This window comes from Mirounga leonina, unplaced genomic scaffold (assembly GCF_011800145.1).
Source record: "Mirounga leonina isolate KUSES-001 unplaced genomic scaffold, KU_Mleo_1.0 Mir_179, whole genome shotgun sequence".
NCBI classification, from domain to species: Eukaryota; Metazoa; Chordata; class Mammalia; order Carnivora; family Phocidae; genus Mirounga; species Mirounga leonina.
The window spans coordinates 1,890,371-1,911,251 of NW_023270466.1; the positions used below are offsets into that span (position 1 = coordinate 1,890,371).

A 20,881-nucleotide genomic window follows, 5' to 3' on the forward strand; every position below is an offset into this window, starting at 1 on the left:
CAATTGAACGGATGAAATATTATCACTGATGACTAATCACATTATAAGGCATGATTAATTTTTTTTTAAAGATTTTATTTATTTATTTATTTATTTATTTATTTATTTATTTATTTATTTATTTGACACAGAGAGAGAGAGAGAGAGCACAAGCAGGGGAGTGGCAGGCAGAGGCAGAGGGAGAAGCAGGCTCCCTGCAGAGCAGGGCGAGCCCGATGTGGGACTTGATCCCAGAACCCTGGGATCATGACCTGAGCTGAAGGCAGTCACTTAACCAACTGAGCCACCCAGGCGCCCAAGGCATGATTAATTTTAAGAGATGTGAGCTTTAAAGAGAGCATCACAATTCCTTCATTTTTCCTGTCATGTGCCCACAGAAAAGAAAAATACAATCAAAACTCAACAAGCAGACAAAGGACAAAGTTGGGAATGCAGAGTGATGGGTCAGGAAAAATTTTTTAAGTGAGACTGGGTAATCACTTGTCTTGTTGCTGTAACGTCTACTACCTTCTCTTTTTTTTTCCCTTTTTTTAAAGATTTTATTTATTTGACTGCGAGAGAGGGAACACAAGCAGGGGGAGTGGGAGAGAGAGCAGCAGACTCCCCACTGAGCAGAGAGCCCCATATGGGGCTTGATCCCAGGACTCTGGGATCATGATCTGAGCCGAAGGCAGACACTTAACCGACTGAGCCACCCAGGCACCCCTACCTTCTCTTAATATTAAGGCGAAACTGTACAAATGATTATGTGATACAAAAATGCAAGTTTACTTTGGATCAATAATATATGCAGCGTGTGTGATGAAAGGGAATTCCCTTCATATCTTCCCGGTGGTCACGGGCGTAGTCCCACAAGTAATAATCCAGAAGAATAGAATTGATCTCTCCGCTAGTTTTTTCACCCTTTTTTTCAATAAGCTTCAGAAGGCAATCCCGGATCAGTTCAACACACCAAAGTGAGCACCCTCTGATTTCCACCTCTTGCCTATCCCCATACGAGAGCATTTCTCCTGCAAGGGGGAAAAAAAACAGAGCAAGTACTAAGCATCAATAACAAAAAATCTACACGGACTTGATTTGGGGTCATTTAAACCACTTCTAAACTCAGGCATTAATTCAAAATTGCACATTCCACAAGAGCAGGGGCCGTGTCTGGCTTGCGTCACTATTCCTGGGAGGTAGCAGAGCACCTTGCACATACGCTCCCCAATAAATAGCTGCTAAATGAACATGGGGTCACCAGAAATTTAAAAATATGACAGCAAGATTATTAAATTCTTGAAAACAAAGGATTTAAAATTGGATTTGATGTCAGAAAAAAAAAAAAAACATTGCAAAATTTGGAGGACTCCAAGGGGGCCAAATAAACAATACCTCCCTTTCTCACTTGAAAACTGAACATTGTCTTAGGCACGTCCTAAGTGCATCAAGCAGAACCTAAGAAATCAAAGTTGTTCACCTGAGCAAGGAAGACCACCACTGTTCTTTGGATTCAGGATCCTTTGGGCAAGCCCTCCCTGAATATGTAGCTGAGAGCTTCACAGGCCCCACAAGTCTCTTCAGTGCCCATCTCCGGGGTGTAGCTGATTCTGCAAGATGGGTACTGGCTGTACTTTGCCACTGAGGCTAAAACTGGGCTCATCAACTCAACTGCCTCTAAGGATCAGGGAGACACAGTAAGGGAATGCCACAGCCAGATGCAAACTGTCGTGAGCTACAGAATGTGTGCTGCCCTGTCTAATGGTAGACCCAGTGTCCCCATATTTCTCCCCCTTTTACAAGTGAAGTCAGAAAGTTTGATTTTTGGGGTGCCTGCCTGGCTCAGTTGGTAGAGCATGGGACTCTTGATTTCAGGGTCATAGTTTCAAGCCCCATGTTGGGTGTGGAGTCCACTTAAAAAAAAAAAAAAAAAAAGTCTGATTTTCATGTGAAATCTCCTAATTGTCAAGGTTAGTAAGTAACTAAAAGTGCTTAAAACACTGACTGGTCAGGCCAAACAAAACACACCTGCAGGTTATATTTGGCCTCTGACCACCAATCTGCAGCCTTCCACAGAGCTTCATAGTACCTAAGAGGCCCTGTGATCCACTGAAAAGTAGGACAATGCCCCAGCCCCACTAGGGCCCACTGTCGCACCTGGGATCTTAAATAGCATTACTTACGTCCCCTCCATCCAATAAGTAACTGTAGTATTGAACTGTGTCCTCCAAAAAGTCACATTCAAGCCCTAACTCCTGGTACAGGTGAATGTGGCCCTACTTGTAAATAGCATCTTTGCAGATGTAATCAAGATAAGGTCATACTGGATTAGGGTGGGCCTTAAATACCATGACTGGTGTCAGCCCTAGAATCAGAGTGAAGAATATAAATTTAGCCAAACTGGATTGGCAGTATTTATAACTGGCTAAAAAAATATGCCTTTGGTGAAGAGATGGGTTAAAGATAAAATGGACAGAAAAAAAAAGAATCTAAATTCATATTAAAATAAAGTGAAAAGACTGTATTTACCACCACCACCCCCCAAAAAAAGATAAAATGGATGGAAATCTGGGTAGGTTTTCCAAGGGCTAGCCTGGAGATATTCAGAAGAGGAGAGAGGAAAAAAATATACATATATAAGTGTAACCTATCCTCAAATTTGGAAGAAGTATCACTGAAGGCCAGTTAAGGAAGGTTCTACCTCATCTAGTCAAGTTACCTGGTTCTAGATTTCACTTCAGATAGTTTTTAAAAACTAGTGTGCTATCCTTGTGTGTACTCCTTTACGTTTATAGTTTGTTTCTCCTCTAAGTTTGCTAATGAAGTACTTTTTGAAAAAAATCCAACTTTGCTTAAATAAACTAAGAGGCAAAGAAATGAGATCACGCTCTGGGTATAACAGAGGCAGTAACAACAGCTGCAGCTGGACATCTGGAAGAGGGCCTCTGCAGTTGCAATGGATGGCAGAAGAAAATTCAGACCACTCTGTACGGTTGTGCCACATGATCCGTTCTCAGCAGGGTTTCCCCCACAGTAGCAGAGACAATTGGGTGCTATAAACATTCAGAAGGAGGAGGTGCACAAATCATGAAAAGCTGGAAAAAGCTATGTGGAGGAGATAGTATTTGAGCTAAGCTCTCATGGATGTGTAGGAATTGAACTGGAAAAAAAAAGAAAATGTGGGTGAGGGAAACCAGGCAAGAGAATGGTTATGGATAGGAACCAGCAGTGGACAGACCGGCCAAAAAAAGATCAGCTGCATATGGCTACATGGAAAAGAAGCCCCGAATGCTTAAATGTTTGGTATCCAATAATTAATGATCCAGGACATGATCATTACAACGTAAGATAGCTTTATTTTCAAATGAAGAAACAGAGGGATAAAATGGATTGCCCAAGGCAGCATAAAAACTGGTAGAAGCAACCACAGCAATAATTTATATTCTTTATATTCTGTGTTATTCTTATTTTGGGTGATTGAAATCTATTTCACAAGAGAAAATTATTCAGTCATAAAAACTACCTGCTTTGGGGTGCCTAGGTGGCTCAGTCAGTTAGGCGTTTGCCTTTGGCTCAGGTCATGATCCTGGGGTCCTGGGATCAAGCCCCACACTGAGCCCCACATCGGGCTCCCGGCTCAGTGGGGAGTCAGCTTCTCCCTCTTCCTCTGCCCCTTCCCTTGCTTGTGCATGCACGCTCTCTCTCAAATAAATAAATAAAATCTTAAAAAAACAAGCAAACAACTACTTTCTTCTAAAATTAAAAAAATAGCTGAAAATACTGCATTCAAAAGAGAGAACTTAACGTGAAAATTATATAATTATTTTTCTTATACAAAGACATGTTTAAAAAACAAAAAGCTAGGGCGCCTGGGTGGCTCAGTTGGTTAAGCGACTGCCTTCGGCTCAGGTCACGATCCTGGAGTCCCTGGATCGAGTCCCGCATCGGGCTCCCTGCTCGGCGGGGAGTCTGCTTCTCCCTCTGACCCTTCCCCTCTCATGTGCTCTCTCTCATTCTCTCTCTCAAATAAATAAATAAAATCTTTAAAAAAAAAAACCAAAAAAACCCAAAAAGCTAATCATTAAATTCTACCCCTGAAACCAATATTACACTCTATGTTAACGAATTAGAATTTAAATAAAAACTTTAAAAAAAGCTGATTTTCACACAAACATAATTTTCTATGCTCATTTATTATAACAAGGCTCCCGCTCTTGGGAATCAATAACTGAATCCAATAATGATAAATAAATGAGCCTAGAAAAGCAAATGACTCATGCAAGGTAACCCAGTGGCAGACGTTGGAGCCTCCTGACTTGAAACCCACTGCATGTTACCTATCTCAGGCCACCTCTTATTTCATAGTGTAGTGTGCGCTTCGCTGCTTAATTAACACTCTTCAAATACTACACCTGATGGACCTAGCATCCATCACACACCTTCAGGTAACAGAAACTTCAGTTTCATTTTAAGATGAGGCTCTGAAACTATGACTAAATAGTGTAATTCCCTACATTCTACAGTGTAAACAACAACAAAAAGCAATTTTCGGGGCGCCTGGGTGGCTCAGTTATTAAGTATCTGCCTTCAGCTCAGGTCATGATCCCAGGGTCCTGGGATCGAGCCCCCAGTCGGGCTCCCTGCTCAGCGGGGAGTCTGCTTCTCCCTCTCCCACTCCCCCTGCTTGTGTTCCCTCTCTCTCTGTCAAATAAATAAATAAATAAAATCTTTAAAAAAAAAAGTGATTTTCTCTTACTTCAATTGTCCCTGCATTTTTCTTTACATGTGCCTTTTTTTTTTTTAAGATTTTATTTATTTATTTGACAGAGAGAGAGCACAGCAGGAAGAGCGGCAGGCAGAGGAAGAAGGAGAAGCAGGCTCCCCGCTGAGCAGAGAGACTGATGCGGGGCTTGATCCCAGGACCTTGGGACCATGACCTGAACCGAAGGCAGACTCTCAACTGACTGAGCCACCCAGGTGCCCCTTTACATGTGCTTTTAACAATAAACAGTGCTTTTTTTTTTTTAAAGGAAAGGAGAACTTCTGTGAAAGAAACAAGACAGAGACTCAATCACAATTCATAGTATAACAAAGAATGTCTTAAGCTGGCAAACCTTTGAGAAGCTTTTCCAGTAATTCCTTGGAGTAGTACAGCGCTCCGAGGTGAACAAGAACCTGAGGTAATCTATAGTCGGCAAACATGGTGATACTGGAGATGTCTTTAAAGCAGCCGTCTCCTTTCCCCTCTAACACACTCCACGTATCTGCCACGAGGATTTGGGCCCGTTTGTAAAAAGAAATTCTTTTCCCCTGATGAATGAAGAGAATATAAATGTTACCTGGGTATCCGATAGCTTTTATGTATACTATAAAAAAAAGGGCACACATTGAAAACATTTCTCAAGGGTGCAATAATTTTAGTGTTGGTAAGAATTTATGGACCTTTTATAGAAAAAAAAGGGACTCTAATAAATATTAAATTATCTCTTTCACTCCAAATTTACTTCCTATATTTTTCAAGGCACATAAAATACAACTGTGGTAATTGTGGTATTTAGTGTTCTTTTTCAATGACATTACCTCATATATATATTTGTGTCACTATAACCCACCTGCTTATTCTTTTTAATGGCTAGACAGTATTTCTTTGGAAAGCTTCTTAAATTTTTCTGATTGCAACATAATTCGTGAAGAGTATAAAGAAGAAAACAAACATCCCTTAAAAAAAAAAAAAAGATTTTATTTATTTATTTGACAGAGAGAGACACAGTGAGAGAGGGAACACAAGCAGAGGGAGGGGGAGAGGGAGAAGCAGCCTTCCCACGGAGCAGGGAACCTGACAGCCTGACACAGGGCTCAATCCCAGAATCGTGGGATCATGATCTGAGCCGAAGGCAGACGCTTAATGACTGAGCCACCCAGGCACCCCAAAACAAACATCCTTAAACTCATCTCTGAAGAGAATCACAACATTCAACTTTTAACTGTTGTCTTTCAGATAATATGATAAATGTATTTCAGAGATAAAGACATAACTGATCAACAGCCAGAATTTATCAAGTCTACCTTTTTGGAAATGGTCAAAATCAGTAATGTAAGCCCACAGAACAAAATAAACTCCCAATTATATTTATACAACAAAGAAACAAATTTAACCAAGCATTACAGGATAGTGGGTTATAATTTAACTCAAAAATTCTCTATAAAATTACAAACGCAGATCAGCATAAACTATGGAAAGACATGGATAATTACAATCTAATCCTAATCCTAATACCAAAGGTAAAAATCTCAAATCATCTTTTATAGCTGCTTGTCTGCTAAAGGAGAAAATCAATATTACTGAGTCCCAAAATTTATTCTGTCCACTTTGGAGAATGTTTTAATAAGTAAATAACATAAGAAATTAAATCCTTCAAGGAAAGGCTCCATGTGAAAATTCCTTAAGATGATAACATAGGTTCCTTTATTTACTAAAACAAACTCCAGTGATACTCTGTCCTAATGAGAAATAACCTAATTTTGCCTAACCTTAAGGTATATCTATTGCAATCAATCCAGAACTACTTTTACTAAGTAAATTGCCTAAAACCACCTTTAAGAAATTCGGTATCTTGTTTTCCAGAGCAAACACATATGCTCATTTTTTTACAGGATGTAAAGTCTATAAATGAGAGTGCTGGGGGGAACAAATCACCATTAAGTATCCCTAGGGGCGCCTGGGTGGCTCAGTCAGTTAAGCGTCTGACTGGCTCAGGTCATGATCTCAGGCTCTGTATTCAGCTTCAGCGGGGAGTCTGCTAGTCCCTCTACCCCTCCCCGCATTCGTGCTTGTGCACGCGTGCGTTCTTTTTGTCTCAAATAAATAAAACCCTTAAAAAAAAAAAAGTATCTCTACATCATTTGGGAATAGCCCATATTTCCAAACCTATCAAAATATGACAACCTGGCAATTGTTGGACTGGAAACTACATATGATAACTAGGTTTATATTTAAGTCTAGTGTATTAAAGAGTAAGACATAAAACTTAATATAAAAAATAAATCTGTGCATCAAACACAATTATTACATCATGTTTACTGTAAGAGATAGAAGCTATTATCTCCTATTTTTAATAAGATCCATAGATCAAAGTGGAAAAATACAGGAACCAGACTTACGTAACAAAATCAGTGCTAGCATCTAACAAAACATAAATTGTCACATCATGACCACTGTTTCCATGGTAGCCAACTAGTATATCACAAAGATTAGATTATAATACCCTTGAAAAAAAAACAAAAGATTCAAGTGAGGAGTCTAAAAATAAATTCAAGTTATCTATCAAACATTTTCTTAACAAGCTGATATGGTTTTAGTAATCAAATGATTTTAGTAATCAAATTCTTCACCTCTAAAATATTAACTGATATCACTGAAAATACCAGCGAATCCCAAAATAACAATTCCCTAAGTGTTCCATAATATTGCTTGGTGAATAAAATATTTTCAAAATAGTACCTTTATAAAACAATTATTATCACTGAAAAAAAAATCCATGACCATTGAGTTGATTCTCTTCAACAAATGTATCATGAACAAATTAGAAAGGTCAAGAATTACAAATGCTTGGGGCGCCTGGGTGGCTCAGTTGGTTAAGCGACTGCCTTCGGCTCAGGTCATGATCCTGGAGTCCCTGGATCGAGTCCCGCATCAGGCTCCCTGCTCGGCAGGGAGCCTGCTTCTGCCTCTGACCCTCCCCCCTCTCATGTGCTCTCTCTCTCTCATTCTCTCTGTCTCAAAAAAAAAAAAAAAAAAAAAAAAATCTTTAAAAAGAATTACAAATGCTTGGGGCGCCTGGATGGCTCAGTCGTTAAGCGTCTGCCTTTGGCTGAAGTCATGATCCCAGGGTCCTGGGATCGAGCCCCGCACTGAGCCTGCATCGAGCTCCCTGCTCCACGGGAAGCCTGCTTCTCCCTCTCCCTCTGCCTGCTTGTGTTCCCTCTCTCACTGTGTTTCTCTGTCAAATAAATAAAATCTTAAAAAAAAAAAAAAAGGAATTACAAATGCTTAAGAGTAACATAAAATGTTAGTGATTAAAGTATCAAAAAAGACCACATTTTTAGGGGCACCTCGGTGGCTCAGTCCTTAAGCCTCTGCCTTCAGCTCAGGTCATGATCCCAGGTTCTGGGATCGAGCCCCGCATTGGGCTCCCTGCTCTGCGGGAAGCCTGCTTCTCTCTCTCCCACTCCCCCTGCTTGTGCTCCCTCTCTCGCTGTGTCTCTCTCTGTCAAATAAATAAATAAATAAATAAATAAATAAATAAAATCTTTAAAAAAAAAAAAAAGACCACGTTTTTCATGCACTTTGTTAGTATGTCACAGTAAAGACAATAGCCTGAGGGAAGCTGATTTATTCATTAGGACTTTTACACTGTTACTATATGCTCTAAATCAGAGCTGCTTTGGAAATGTATCTGAATTTTAAAGCTTCCTGGCTGATTCTGGAGTACAACCAGGTTAGGAAATCACTGATCTAAAATCTGTCCAAATTAAAAGTTTATTAATTTGTTTATAATGTTTAAAAATGAGTGATAATCTAAGTAAATAAATATACATTAAAAACAATTATGACTAGGGCGCCTGGGTGGCTCAGTTGGTTAAGCGACTGCCTTCGGCTCAGGTCATGATCCTGGAGTCCCTGGATCGAGTCCCACATCAGGCTCCCTGCTCAGCGGGGAGTCTGCTTCTCCCTCTGACCCACTCCCCTCTCATGCTCTCTGTCTCTCATTCTCTCTCTCGCAAAAAAAAAAAAAAAAATTATGACTATTTTATGCAACTTGTTAAATATTAAAAAATATAGCAACCAATACTATCACCATGTTAAGAAGGAGCTGGGAAAAGAACATTCTCCTATGCTGCTGCTGATCATCTTCGTTATCATCTTTCTAGAGAACTGTTAGCATTTTTATGTATCACAAGCCTGAAAATCCAGGCCATGCTCTGACTCAGCAATTCCATTACTATGATTCCATTCATTCTAAGAAAATAATTACAAGTGTTAAACGATTGTGCAGTATTGCTTGTTATCACATAAAACTGAAAACAACATGACATAAAATTCAATTTAAAAAATAAAACTGTGTATCAAACACAATTGTTGGGCAAATAATTATGGGATTGTACATCCCTATAGTGGAATACTACTGTGAAGTCATTAAAAATGGTACTATGAAAACAACTGGGCTGTGAGAGAATTATTATTATTATTGTTTAATGGGGTGCCTGGGTGGCTCAGTAGGTTAAGCATCTGACTCTTGGTTTTGGCTCAGGTCATGATCTTGGGGTCCTGGAACTGAGCCCTGGGTAGGGCTCCCTGCTCAGCAGGGAGTCTGCTTGTCTCCCTCTCTCTGCCCCTACCCTATCTTGTGCTCTCTCTCTCTAAATAAACAAATCTTAAAAAAACAAAAACAAAACACATACACTTGATTTTAACACTTTCTCAATTTCAAAAGCAGTCCTAAAAGGCTCAGAACTCCTCTAGATTTGGAGTTAATTGCCCAAAGTACGTTATGTATATTTTATTTTTAAACAATCTCTACACCCAACATGGGGCTTGAATTTACAACCCCAAGATTATGAGTCGCATGCTCCACTGAATAAACCAGCCAGGCACTCCTTACTATTTACATATCTTTTATTTTATTTTTTTATTTTTTTATTTTTTAAAGATTTTATTATTTATTTGACAGAGAGAGAGAGAGAGCGAGAGCAGGAACACAAGCAGGGGGAGTGGGAGGGAGAGAAGCAGGCTTCCCGCTGAGCAGGGAGCCCAATGTGGGGCTCGATCCCAGGACCCTGGGATCATGACCTGAGCCAAAGGCAGACGCCTAACGACTGAGCCACCCAGGCACCCCTATTTACATATCTTTTAAATGAATATGTGCTCTGTGCTATGTTAGGAATCATAGGAAATAAGTTGCTTTTGGGTAACACTAATGATAATCTTTTGGAAAAAAATAAATGAAAAAATATAATACTCCTTTAAGAAAGTGTCAGAATCCTTAAGTATGATTTTTGTTACATTTTGGGGATTTTTTTTTTTTTTAAGATTTTATTTATTCATTTATTTGAGAGAGTGAGAGAGAGAGCACATGAGAGGGGGGAGGGTCAGAGGGAGAAGCAGGCTCCCCGCCGAGCAGGGAGCCCGATGCGGGACTCGATCCCGGGACTCCAGGATCATGACCTGAGCCGAAGGCAGTCGCTTAACCGACTGAGCCACCCAGGTGCCCCGGGGATTTTTCTTTAAGAATGTTTTTTAGAAAAGAGTACTGATGGGAAACGGTCCAGGTACTAATATTCATTTTAAAATATATCAGCCTTGGGGCGCCTGGGTGGCTCAGTCTTGATCCCAGGGTCCTGGGATCGAGCCCCGCATCGGGCTCCCTGCTCTGAGGGAAGCCTGCTTCTCCCTCTCCCACTCCCCCTGCTTGTGTTCCCTCTCTCGCTGTCTCTTTCTCTGTCAGATAAGTAAATAAAATCTTAAAAAAAAACACAACTGTGCCAGGATATAGATTAATTTTAAGGCTGATTTATTTTATTTATTTATTTATTTATTTATTTTTAAGGATTTTATTTATTTATTTGACAGAGAAAGAGACAGCGAGAGAGGGAACACAAGCAGGGGAAGTGGGAGAGGGAGAAGCAGACTTCCCGCAGAGCAGGGAACCCGATGCGGGGCTCGACCCCAGGACCCTGGGATCAAGACCTGAGCTGAAGGCAGACGCTAACGACTGAGCCACCCAGGCACCCCTCCCGGCACAGTTTTTAAAAAACTGAACTTTTCAGCAAAGTAAATCAAAAGCACTGTGCTGTAATAAAATAGAAAATCAGTAAGTTGCTTACTAAATTGGTATTACCATCTACCAAAAAAGTTTACTCTTTCTTCCACAAAAACAAAAACTCAAGACTACTTCAAGACAAACAAACTACATGTCATGAATTTATTCCATCCTGAAGTCATCCTAAATTTACTCTTAGCCCTTCTGCTACAACCAATGTTGATTCTGGAATACATGGATTCTTAGCCACATGAATGGCAGTTTCATTTTTTTATACACGAATACACTGAGATGGCCTGAATCATGAACCAAGGAACTTGATCCACAGTTTCTTTAAAAAAGGTTGAGACAAAGATAGGGGTGCCTGGGTGGCTCAGTCGGTTAGGTGTTTGCCTTCAGTTCAGATAGGGTCCTGGGACCCGCATCAGACTCCCTGCTCAGCTTCTCCCTCTGCCCCTCCCACTGCTCATGCTCTCAACCACCACCGTGTGTGTGTGTGTGTGTGTGTGTCTTGCTCTCTAATAAATAAAATCTTTATAAATAAAATCTTTAAAAAAAAAAAGACAAAGATAAATCTCAAAGTAACCTCTGCATCAGCAAAACGGTTAGTCAGAACAAAATGAAATTTAGCAGTGGTCTAGGGTCTCTTTTCTAGGAACTGCTTCTGCCCCACCCACAGCCCCTTCAGCCACACTTCATTGATCATAATCCCTGCCGATTTGATCAGTATTTAGCCAGGAATTTTAGAACGGTACCTGAGAGGGTGTCTACCCCTCCCTCCCGCTCTCTCTCTGGTGGTTGAAGCAATAAGATGCAAAATTCATGAACATCTCCTTCATGGAGAAAGCTAGTCTGCGAGAAATACAGAGCCAAGAGAATCAAAGAGTAGTGACTGAATCCTGATGGCACTGAGTCCTTGATCCTCAATGTTCCTATCCCCAAATTCTTCATTTTGCTTAAGGTTTTTTTAGTTTTGTGTCTGTCACTTGCAATTAAAAGAATCTTAACTGAGGCGCCTGGGTGGCTCAGATGGTTAAGCATCTGCCTTCGGCTCAGGTCATGATCTCCTGTTCCTGGGATCAAGCCCCACATCTGGCTCTGCTCAGTGGGAATCTGCTTCTCCCGCTGCCTCTCCCCCTTGCTCATGCTCGCTCTCTCAAATGAATAAATAAAAATAAAATCTTTGAAAAATAAAAGAATCTTAACATTATCAGGCATCTCTCACTTTACAGAATTGAAAAGCTAGCTATTTATTTCCTGACTAAATGATGTAAGATAAACCAGTTAACCTTTCTCTTTAGACTTTGGTTCCTGGTCTACAAACAGGGCAGTAATGATCCTTGTCCTTAGGCCCCACAGAGCTCTTCTATGGATCTAATGAGAGTGTACATGCAAACACCTTGTAAATCATAAAGAGCGACTTAAACAATATCATTGGGAATTTTTGTTAGTCGTTGAATTGTGATTTCAAAAGGGTAGCTTTAAAATTTCAATATGATTTAAGCATTCATGAACTTATTCAATAGATTTATATTATGTGATTCCTCTGAAGTTGCTTTCAATTCTTTGCCACAGTTAAAACACACAATGATAGGGCGCCTGGGTGGCTCAGTTGGTTAAGCGACTGCCTTCGGCTCAGGTCATGATCCTGGAGTCCTGGGATCGAGTCCCGCATCGGGCTCCCTGCTCGGCAGGGAGTCTGCTTCTCCCTCTGACCCTTCCCCCTCTCATGTTCTCTCTCTCTCTCTCAAATAAATAAATAAAATCTTTAAAAAAAACAACAACACACAATGATAGTGAATTCTAAGAGAATTTTACAAAAACAGAACCCAGGTGTACAGTGGAAAGGTATACCAAATGTTTACCATTTTAAAAGTACATCTGTTTAAAGAAAAAGAAAATAACACTGTTCAAGTATTCCACGTGTGAAAAAGAAAACACAGTGTGTGTGTGTATATATATATATATATATATATATATATGTGTGTGTGTGTTAGAGCCTCAAAAAATACTTTTTATTAGAGAGGATTTAGAAATACATTCTGATTTTCATCCAATGAAGTAAATTTTTTGAAGTTGTAAAAGGACCTCATTGTCCCTAAATAGCATCATATTGAAGGTTCAGTGTTTTGTAGCTTTGAAACATTTTAAAAGGACAAAGAAAAAAAGAAAAATAAAGGAAATATATTAATTAGAAAACTAAGAAAAGTAATGTCTTTGAAACACTAACAATTTTGTTACTGTTCCTTGTCCACAAGGAAGGAACTTCAAAACTTAAGTTTTTAAATCTCAAAAGGAGTTCTGGAAGTAAAAAAGTTAACTGAGAAGATAATTAAGAATTCTAAAATCCCCAACAGAAGCAGCTCACCTCAAACTGAGTCACATCTCTGTAAGAAGGAAAGCTTTCAACTACCAGGTGCATTAACTTCTGTGCACTTTTTTCACTTTTTCGGACGCAATTCAGAAAAGAGCCTTCGAACTTCTCAAGCAGAATTTTCCCGGTTTCATTAAGAATCCGATGCCTCTCTTCGATCAAAGGCATGGCAACGTCCGTGTCAGAACGGAATATATGCTGAACCTGATCCAGGGTCACTGTGGCATAGTAGGAAGCACTGGTTATAGGTATCCCTTAGGGAAAAAAGAAAATGCAGAGGAACAACGTCATACTTTCATATTCATCAGACCCTTGCTTTTACAACATACAATAATAAGAAAGCAAATGAGTGTTCCAGAAATGCCCCAAAAATGGGTGAAGAATTAAAAAATGAGAAGCATACCCTTCATTTTCTATTTTCTCGTCTGTACTTATTCATTCGTTTCTAGCAATTGTTACACTACACCAGATGTATTTTGACTGCATAAAATGTGTTATATCTGTCCCTTTGTTCTTCAGATGTCATCAAAGTGGCGTTCTTTAGAAAGCTTGTATACTTAGCTATGATGGTAAACAGGATCATCTCTCACTAAGGACTTAATGCCAGCTTCTTCTCACACTTGTATTTTAAGCAGGTAAGAACTGCAATGAAGAACTTCAAAGTTCGCCTTACGAACACGTAGGCCATTTCCCGACTCGTTCCTCGGGACCCTGCCGGTAAACCGAAACCTCACAGGCCGTTCGCTGGGTCTGACAGGAGAAGGGGCACCAACCTTCGTCGAGGGCTCTGTTGACCGCGGCGCACAGGGACCAGTACCCGCTGTACGTCTTCCCCCTGTACCCCACTAGACATTTGTGCTCGTCGTGCTCCGACCAGAAGGAGAAGTTGAGCGTGTCTGTCACGAACACCCAGTTGACCGCGGCCTCGTCAGCCGCCCTGGGATTCAGCTCGTGAAGGGCCTTCCAGCCCCCCAGGTGCAGCTCGGGCCCCGAGACCTTGGCGAGCAGCAGCTCGGCCACCCTCCGCACGCCTCCGTCGTCGATGAACACATCCCGACTATTCTCTGCAATGAATTTTGCGGACTCCCTGGGAGTTAGGGGCCCGTCCATCCCGTCCTTCCCTTTGGGACTGGTGACCCGCGCTTTCACCCGCGGGCTGGCCAAACTCGCTTCCCTCCCTGGGCGGGGCAAGGGTGCGGGTCCCTCAGCAGCAGTCCCTCCCTACCCAGCGTGGGCTCGCTGCCCTCACAGGGCCCCGCCCTCCCAGAACGGCTCTGAAAGCCAACAGCGCGGGCGACTTCCGGGTTCCCTCCCTCCACCGCGCAGGGCAGCTGAGCGGCGGACGCCGCGGGGCCGCGCGCCCGGCCTGGACCAGAGGCACTTCCGGGAGGGCGGCCCCGCCCACTCTCGCCCGGGCGCGCGCCTGGGACCCGTTTCCGGTTCCGAAGGTCCGGAAACTGGCCGGAGGGTCCGGCGCCCGCCGGTCCGCAGTTGCGCTCCCTCCCGCCCAGGCGTGCGGCTCCGCCATTTTGTGCACGTTTCCACCCTCCCTCCGGGCACGTGGTACTGCGGCTCGCCGCCGTGGCCCGAGTCGCGATGACTGCACGCGGTGTACGGCGTTGCCCTCCCTCGGCTCCCGCCCCTCCCCTCTACCCAGTGGGCGAAATGTGGGCAAGCTGCCCTTGGCGACGCTCCGCATCCGGGTTCCCGGGCCGCGACGAGCCTGGCGACGCCCATTCCGGTGCGGGGGGCTAAATCGCCCCCGGGCTGTGACACGGATTGGCGGGTCCCCCACAACCCCATCTCCCAGGCAGGCCTCTTGTGCTAAATTACTGGCGCATTCGGAGGCCGTATGGACGTTTAAGATTAGCTGAGACGTCTGGAGAAATGGATGAGGAAACCAATGTATTGTTAAAATTAACATTGTGTGCCTGGAGTTGTGCTTTCGTACTGAATCCCTATTGTCCCGGCCGTGGCAATAGCGGCGGTTGTACTCCTCGTTTTGCAAGAGAAGCTGTATGGTTCAGCGGTTAGACCCTGGTCACAGCAGTGGCCTGGGTTGGGATTCAAACCCTCAAGTCTGGGGCACTTTCTATGAACCAAACCACCAGTGCCAACCATTCTGGTCAGGTAGTGACTATATTAGTGGCCCTAATGAGGAGACATTATTAGAGGAAATAAGTATCACCTTACAGCCCCAAACTTTTTTAAAAAATATTTTTTAATGGGATGAGGAGAGGTACCCTAGTCAATTAGTGATGATCCAAATTTGCCTATTGATGAAATTTTAGTACAGAGATAATGTATTTGTGCTCTTCTTCAGACTTAAATCTCCATGGATAATATGAAATGTTCGTGCCTTTTTGAAAATCAACTATTAAAAATAACAGTAGTCATCTCTAGTTACTGACAGTAAAGAATCTTGGAATTAGAGAATTTTTGGAGGATTTAGAATTTTCAAGTTTGACAACTGTGCCCCCAGAGAAGCAGAACATCTTCATCTCTCCAGTTTCTTCATTTTGGTAAGAAAAAAACTTTTAAGGATTTCATTATGATTTGCTTTTACAGAAGAAGTCACTAGTACATTAATGCGTTGTTGAATAAATGTAAATCTGTTGACTTGGGATTTTTCTGTCTACCCCAGCAGCTCTAAGTCTTTGGAGTCAAATTGATTAGCAAAAGGGGCGCCTGGGTGACTCAGTCGGTTAAGCATCTGCCTTTGGCTCAGGTCATGATCTCGGGGTCCTGGGATCTTGAGCCCCCCATGGGGCTCCCTGCTCAGCAGGAAGTCTGCTTTCCCCTTGCCCCCTGCCCTTCTGCACCGTGTCCCCCCACCCTGCTTGTGCTCGCTGTCCTCTCAAATAAATAAAATCTTTAAAAAAATTGATTAGCAAGAAAATCTGGCAATCTACAAAAGAATTCAGGAGGTTATATAATTTAGGCCATTTTCTCTCACCGAGACTTATTGACAGAAATGAAAAACCAACAACTTAGATTCCTACTTTGTTCAGGATACTGAGTTAGACACTAGGAGTAGTATAAATAAGAAAATAAGCTTCCTTCTTTCAACTTATTGTCGAGATAAAGCATAAATTTTGCGTGGTAGTTGGGTTTATTTTTTAAATATGTGTACAAGCTGTTAGGAATACAAAAAGGGAGTTCTTTACCTACTCAATATTCTTTCCCTCCTTCTTCCTTCCCGACAGAATCCTGATGTTGTTCAGGAATCCCTCTTACCCACAACTGGTGTAGCTCAGCGTCCTGATCTCCAAGAGTGGTCTGGACCGGTCTAAGGGTAATATCACCCTCTTGCAAGGGACTGGGTAAGGATCATGTATGTTCCCTAGTTCACCTCAGTGAATTGCAAAGATAGGTTTGTAGGATGCTTCCAGAAAAGCTTTTCCAGGAGAACTTCCAGAAGAGATTCACGCTCCCTCTGGACATGATTGAGCTTGGATATGAGGTGTGAAATTGTTACCATCCTTTTGATGGCAACCTGTGTATGAGGTCAACACATGGGGGAGGCCAAAAGAATAGTCGAGAAATGGAGCTGGAATAATGGGATTATGTCAGCTCTTAAGTCTCTCCCACTTTTGGATCTCATTATGTGAGTTAGTAAACTTCCTTAAAGTTTAAAGCAATTTTGAGTTGGGTTTTCTGTAACTTGCTATGAAAGCTTCCTGTCTTGCACAGGTGGCAGATACAGACATGGTCTCTGACATCTTATGATTAGTGAGGAAGGCAGACAGTCAAATGGGTAGTATTATACTTTAAGCAACAGAAAACTAGATTATAGTGACTAAATACAAAGGGGGTTGTTTTTCTCATATAATAAACCCATAGCAGATATACCTGTTTGAGAATGTCAGCAAGGAACTAGGCTCCTTGCTTTCTGTGTCACTAGGGATACCTAGTATATGACTTTTGTCTTTATGGTTGTAGGATGACTCTACCCTTATGGGCATTGTGTGCGCAGAAAGAAAGATGAAAATAAAAGGGGCAAAGAGCCAAAGGAACACGCCTGCTGAGTTTTTTTCTTTTGAAAATCTTTGCCAGAAGCTCTACCCTGCAGGCATAGGCTTTTGAAGAGAAGATCCCGATGACCTCTAAATAGTCCCTCAACTTGTATTTTCAGGGTTAACAAAGGGAGGAGGCATGATAAATGGTGTGTCCCTATCACCTTTCCCCCTCCTACACAGTATCCAAAGTAGATTATTCCAGTCAACAAGAAAGCCATCATTCTGAATAGCTAAATTAAATGTCAAGCATTGGCAACGATCACTGCTACATCTGCTATTTTCTGTCATGATAGGCTATGGCAGAAACTTAAAAGAAATAGTGGGTTAAGAGGTATTGTTGAGGAAAAGTTGCAAAAGTTGGCAAGAGCAATGGATGGACACTAGACATTGCTAGAGAGGAGGCTGTCATTCATATATGCGGAATGAGGAAAGCAGAGAAGTGAAATGGATTTTTAAAGATAGGACATCTCAACTATTTTCATTTCCCCCTGGACTCTCCTAAAGTGATCAATAGACTAAAGCCCCAAGAAGTCTTAGCAGAAAAGAGATACGGTTTGCTATTGTGTAGTAATTTTCCTCTGTTCCTTTTCTCCTTGATTTATCCATTTATAGCATTTAAAATGGACTACTTCCTTGAAATTCACTCTTCGCTTTTGGGCCATTATATTATCCTGGTTTTCTTAGTACCATTGGAAGCTCTTCTCTTCCTCCTCTCTTCTTATTGTGTGTAAAATGTTCCATCTACAGGCTTTGGTTTAGGGACAGAATGGACCCTTTCTGGTGAAAACTCTGGCTCTTAAATAATTTCTGTTTTAAAATATTTAGTTATAACGGAATAAATATATTATCTCCATTATATAGCATTAACATTACTACAGTTCAAAATCAATTAGAATTTTTGAACCATAGTTTGCCTTTAGTGAAATTAGTATTTCCTACTTAGGAGAAAGAACTAAATTACATCATAAAAAACAGTGCAGAGCTTCCAGTTTGATGAACCCTTAGAGATTTGGGGAGAATGACATGCTCAGAGAGCATGGAAGCTCCATGCCCCTTCCCAGGTAACTTGCCCTATACATCTCTCTATCTGGTTGGTTCCTGAGTTATATCCTTTTATAATAAACCAGTAATCTGCTTGTTTTCCTTGCTATCTAAAAAACACAACAGAGTTGTGGAACGAACTACACAGTCCTTGAGAGGTTTTCTGAGTTCCATTAATGTTCCTTTATAGGTTATGCATTTAAGTAAATGTCATTGAAGAGGTGATTTGAACGACGTTGAAAATCATCAGTTCCAGGGTGCCTGGGTGGCTCAGTTGGTTAAGCGACTGCCTTCGGCTCAGGTCATGATCCTGGAGTCCCGGGATCGAGTCCCGCATCAGGCTCCCTGCTCAGCAAGGAGTCTGCTTCTCCCTCTGACCCTCCCCCCTCTCATGTGCTCTTTCTCTCTCTCATTCAGTCTCTCAAATAAATAAATAAAATCTTAAAAAAAAAAAAAGAAAATCATCAGTTCCTGCCTGACAGATTCTCTTCCCCACAATCCAAACTTGGTGCGTGCACTGCTTTACAAATGAGATCTTTTTGAACAATCTTGACCTCACCACTTCAGGATATAATGCAAAATACTGATCTGGTAACCACCTTCTTTCGCTCAAGGTTGCTAGAAGCTGAAGCTGAGCTGTTAGTGGAATGGGTCCTGGAAATTATCAAGCAAGGGGTTGTTGCACAAACAGGCTGAGGAAATTTCCAGAACTGAAATTCAGCTATGTAGAAGAGGAGCAGCAGGCCTTCCAGTTATTGTACTTCTGGCAAAGAGAAGTAGACAGATTGCCCAGTGTATCTTCTATTAAAGAGGATCACACAAGTGTACTTCCCTTACACACTTTGATTTGGAGAATTGGTGCCAGTTGGCAATAGATCACTCAGCTAGACTGTAGTGCAAAAAGTGAGGGAGGGGGACACAACAATCATAAATGTAAAAACCTGCTTTTAAAAAAAGTACAGGGGTGCCTGACTGGCTCAGTCAGTAGAGCACTTGACTCTTGATCTCAGGGTTGTGAGTTCAAGCTCCACGTTGGGTGTAGAGATTACTTTAAAAATAAAATTTTTTTTTTTTAAGATTTTATTTATTCATTTGACAGAGATAGATACAGCGAGAGGGAACACAAGCAGGGGGAGTGGGAGAGGGAGAAGCAGGCTTCCTGCAGAGCGAGGAGCCCGATGCGGGGCTTGATCCCAGGACGCTGGGACCATGACCTGAGCCGAAGGCAGACGCTTAACAACTGAGCCACCCAGGCGCCCCTAAAAATAAAATCTTTAAAAAAAAACTACAGGGGCGCCTGGGTGGTTCAGTTGGTTAAGCATCTGCCTTCGGCTCAAGTCATGATACCAGGGTCCTGGGGTTGAGTCCCGCATCTCCCACATCGCCTGCTTCTCCCTCTCCCTCTGCCTACTTGTGCTCTCTGTCAAATAAATTTTAAAAATATTTTTTAAAAAGTACAAAAAGTAAACAGATAGAAAGGAATATTTCTTTTGAAAAGGGGCAGGGATTTATCTGAGGCAGAGATTAAGTGCTGATGTTTTATCTATGAGGTGCCTTCTGAAGACATCAACAGTGAAGGAAAGGAGAAAAGGTTCAGATGGAAAGTAATACAAGGGGACGTGGTACTGTGTTAGCCGCTGCTTCGTGGTGAGCCTCAAAGAGACACAGCTAGTCACAGTGTAGGAGTGTTGTCACAGTTCCATTACACTGGACAGACTATATGGAGAAACTGCCTCAGAGCAGTTTGAGAGGAAATTCTCCTTTCTCTTTCTGTCTCTGTCTCTTTTTAGATATTTTAGGATTTTAATGTCCTTCACATACTCAACATAAAACACTGACAGTGGATAAACAGTAGGGGAAAAGAATCTTCAGCAAAGATCTTCCAGAACTCATAGTATCATTCTGGTCAAACACTATAAAGAGAACCGTCAAATCAACAAAGGATAAGGAAGTTTGACAGAGAATTTTATTTCAATGGCTTAATTAAAAAATAAAGAACCAAACATACAGCCTTCTCTCTTCTACCCATTGGAAGGAAAGCAAAAGTGAATCAGAGAACTGTATCTTTTTTGTTAAGCAGCTTAAAAGGTGGGGTGGAGGTGGGATGGGGACCACAACTGTTGCTAATGTAATGTTATAATGCACAAAGTCAAGGATTCTGAGAACTGTATTACTAGAAATATAAATGCATAAAGATATAAACTATTTGGTATTAAAAACAGACCTTGCTATATAAACACATAGTACGTCACTTATATCTCTTTATGAAAATAACAGGATAAAGAAAGATCCCCAGTTTGCCCTTTAGCCTGGAACCCCTAAACACTCACCACACAGGCAGTGTGGGCCTGAATTAACAGGTGCAGAACCCAGGAGACTCCACTGCTGTCATTTTGGAAAGGATCAAGATTCAGCACCCAGAGGACCCCATTCACCCTCCATGCTGTGTGTTTGTGTGTCTCCAGAAGCAATTAGCTACAATTTGCATAATTAAGTCCACAGACAAGTTTGAATACTGAGATCTACCTAGAAAAAGTAGCACCAAAGACAACATTAAAAAAAAGGAAAGACAATGTAAGCTAGATTTGTTATAAAAGCAAAAGGAAGATTTTTTTTAAATGTTTCCAGTTCAAGTCAGAATTAAGCTG

The 20,881-nt window shown here is 41.6% G+C and overlaps 1 protein-coding gene and 1 long non-coding RNA gene across 4 annotated transcripts; one reads left to right on the forward strand and one right to left on the reverse strand.

The window, feature by feature from the left end:
- Window positions 1–621: 621 nt before the first annotated feature.
- On the reverse strand, window positions 622–14,432 carry CUNH9orf64 (chromosome unknown C9orf64 homolog). Of its 2 annotated transcripts, none has more exons than XM_035024394.1 (4): window positions 13,947–14,432; window positions 13,168–13,427; window positions 5,094–5,289; window positions 622–1,010 (listed from the first exon to the last, which is right to left on the reverse strand). In XM_035024394.1, the coding sequence occupies exons 1-4, from the start codon at window positions 14,281–14,283 to the stop codon at window positions 778–780; spliced, it is 1,026 nt and encodes a 341-aa protein (XP_034880285.1). In that variant the 5' UTR covers window positions 14,284–14,432; the 3' UTR covers window positions 622–777. The 2 variants fall into 2 exon arrangements, with proteins under 2 accessions (XP_034880285.1, XP_034880286.1); XM_035024395.1 differs by lacking the exon at window positions 13,947–14,432 and adding an exon at window positions 13,577–13,939 and having other exon boundaries at window positions 623–1,010.
- Window positions 14,433–14,545: 113 nt separating this feature from the next.
- Window positions 14,546–18,551, forward strand: LOC118023313. Of its 2 annotated transcripts, XR_004682766.1 has the most exons (4): window positions 14,546–14,914; window positions 15,497–15,695; window positions 16,380–16,496; window positions 18,424–18,551. It is a non-coding gene; the product is annotated as an uncharacterized LOC118023313 (long non-coding RNA). The 2 variants fall into 2 exon arrangements; XR_004682765.1 differs by lacking the exon at window positions 14,546–14,914 and having other exon boundaries at window positions 14,942–15,695.
- Window positions 18,552–20,881: the final 2,330 nt, after the last annotated feature.

What these genes read in the sequence shown, in the direction of transcription:
- CUNH9orf64 (XM_035024394.1), bottom strand. Translation starts at nt 14,283, where the DNA reads ATGGACGGGCCCCTAACTCCCAGGGAGTCCGCAAAATTCATTGCAGAG. An exon ending in CAACAGAGCCCTCGACGAAG is followed by an intron (nt 13,428 to 13,946) that starts GTTGGTGCCCCT and finishes TTTTTCCCTAAG; the next exon opens with GGATACCTATAACCAGTGCT. An exon ending in GAGATGTGACTCAGTTTGAG is followed by an intron (nt 5,290 to 13,167) that starts GTGAGCTGCTTC and finishes TTCATTCATCAG; the next exon opens with GGGAAAAGAATTTCTTTTTA.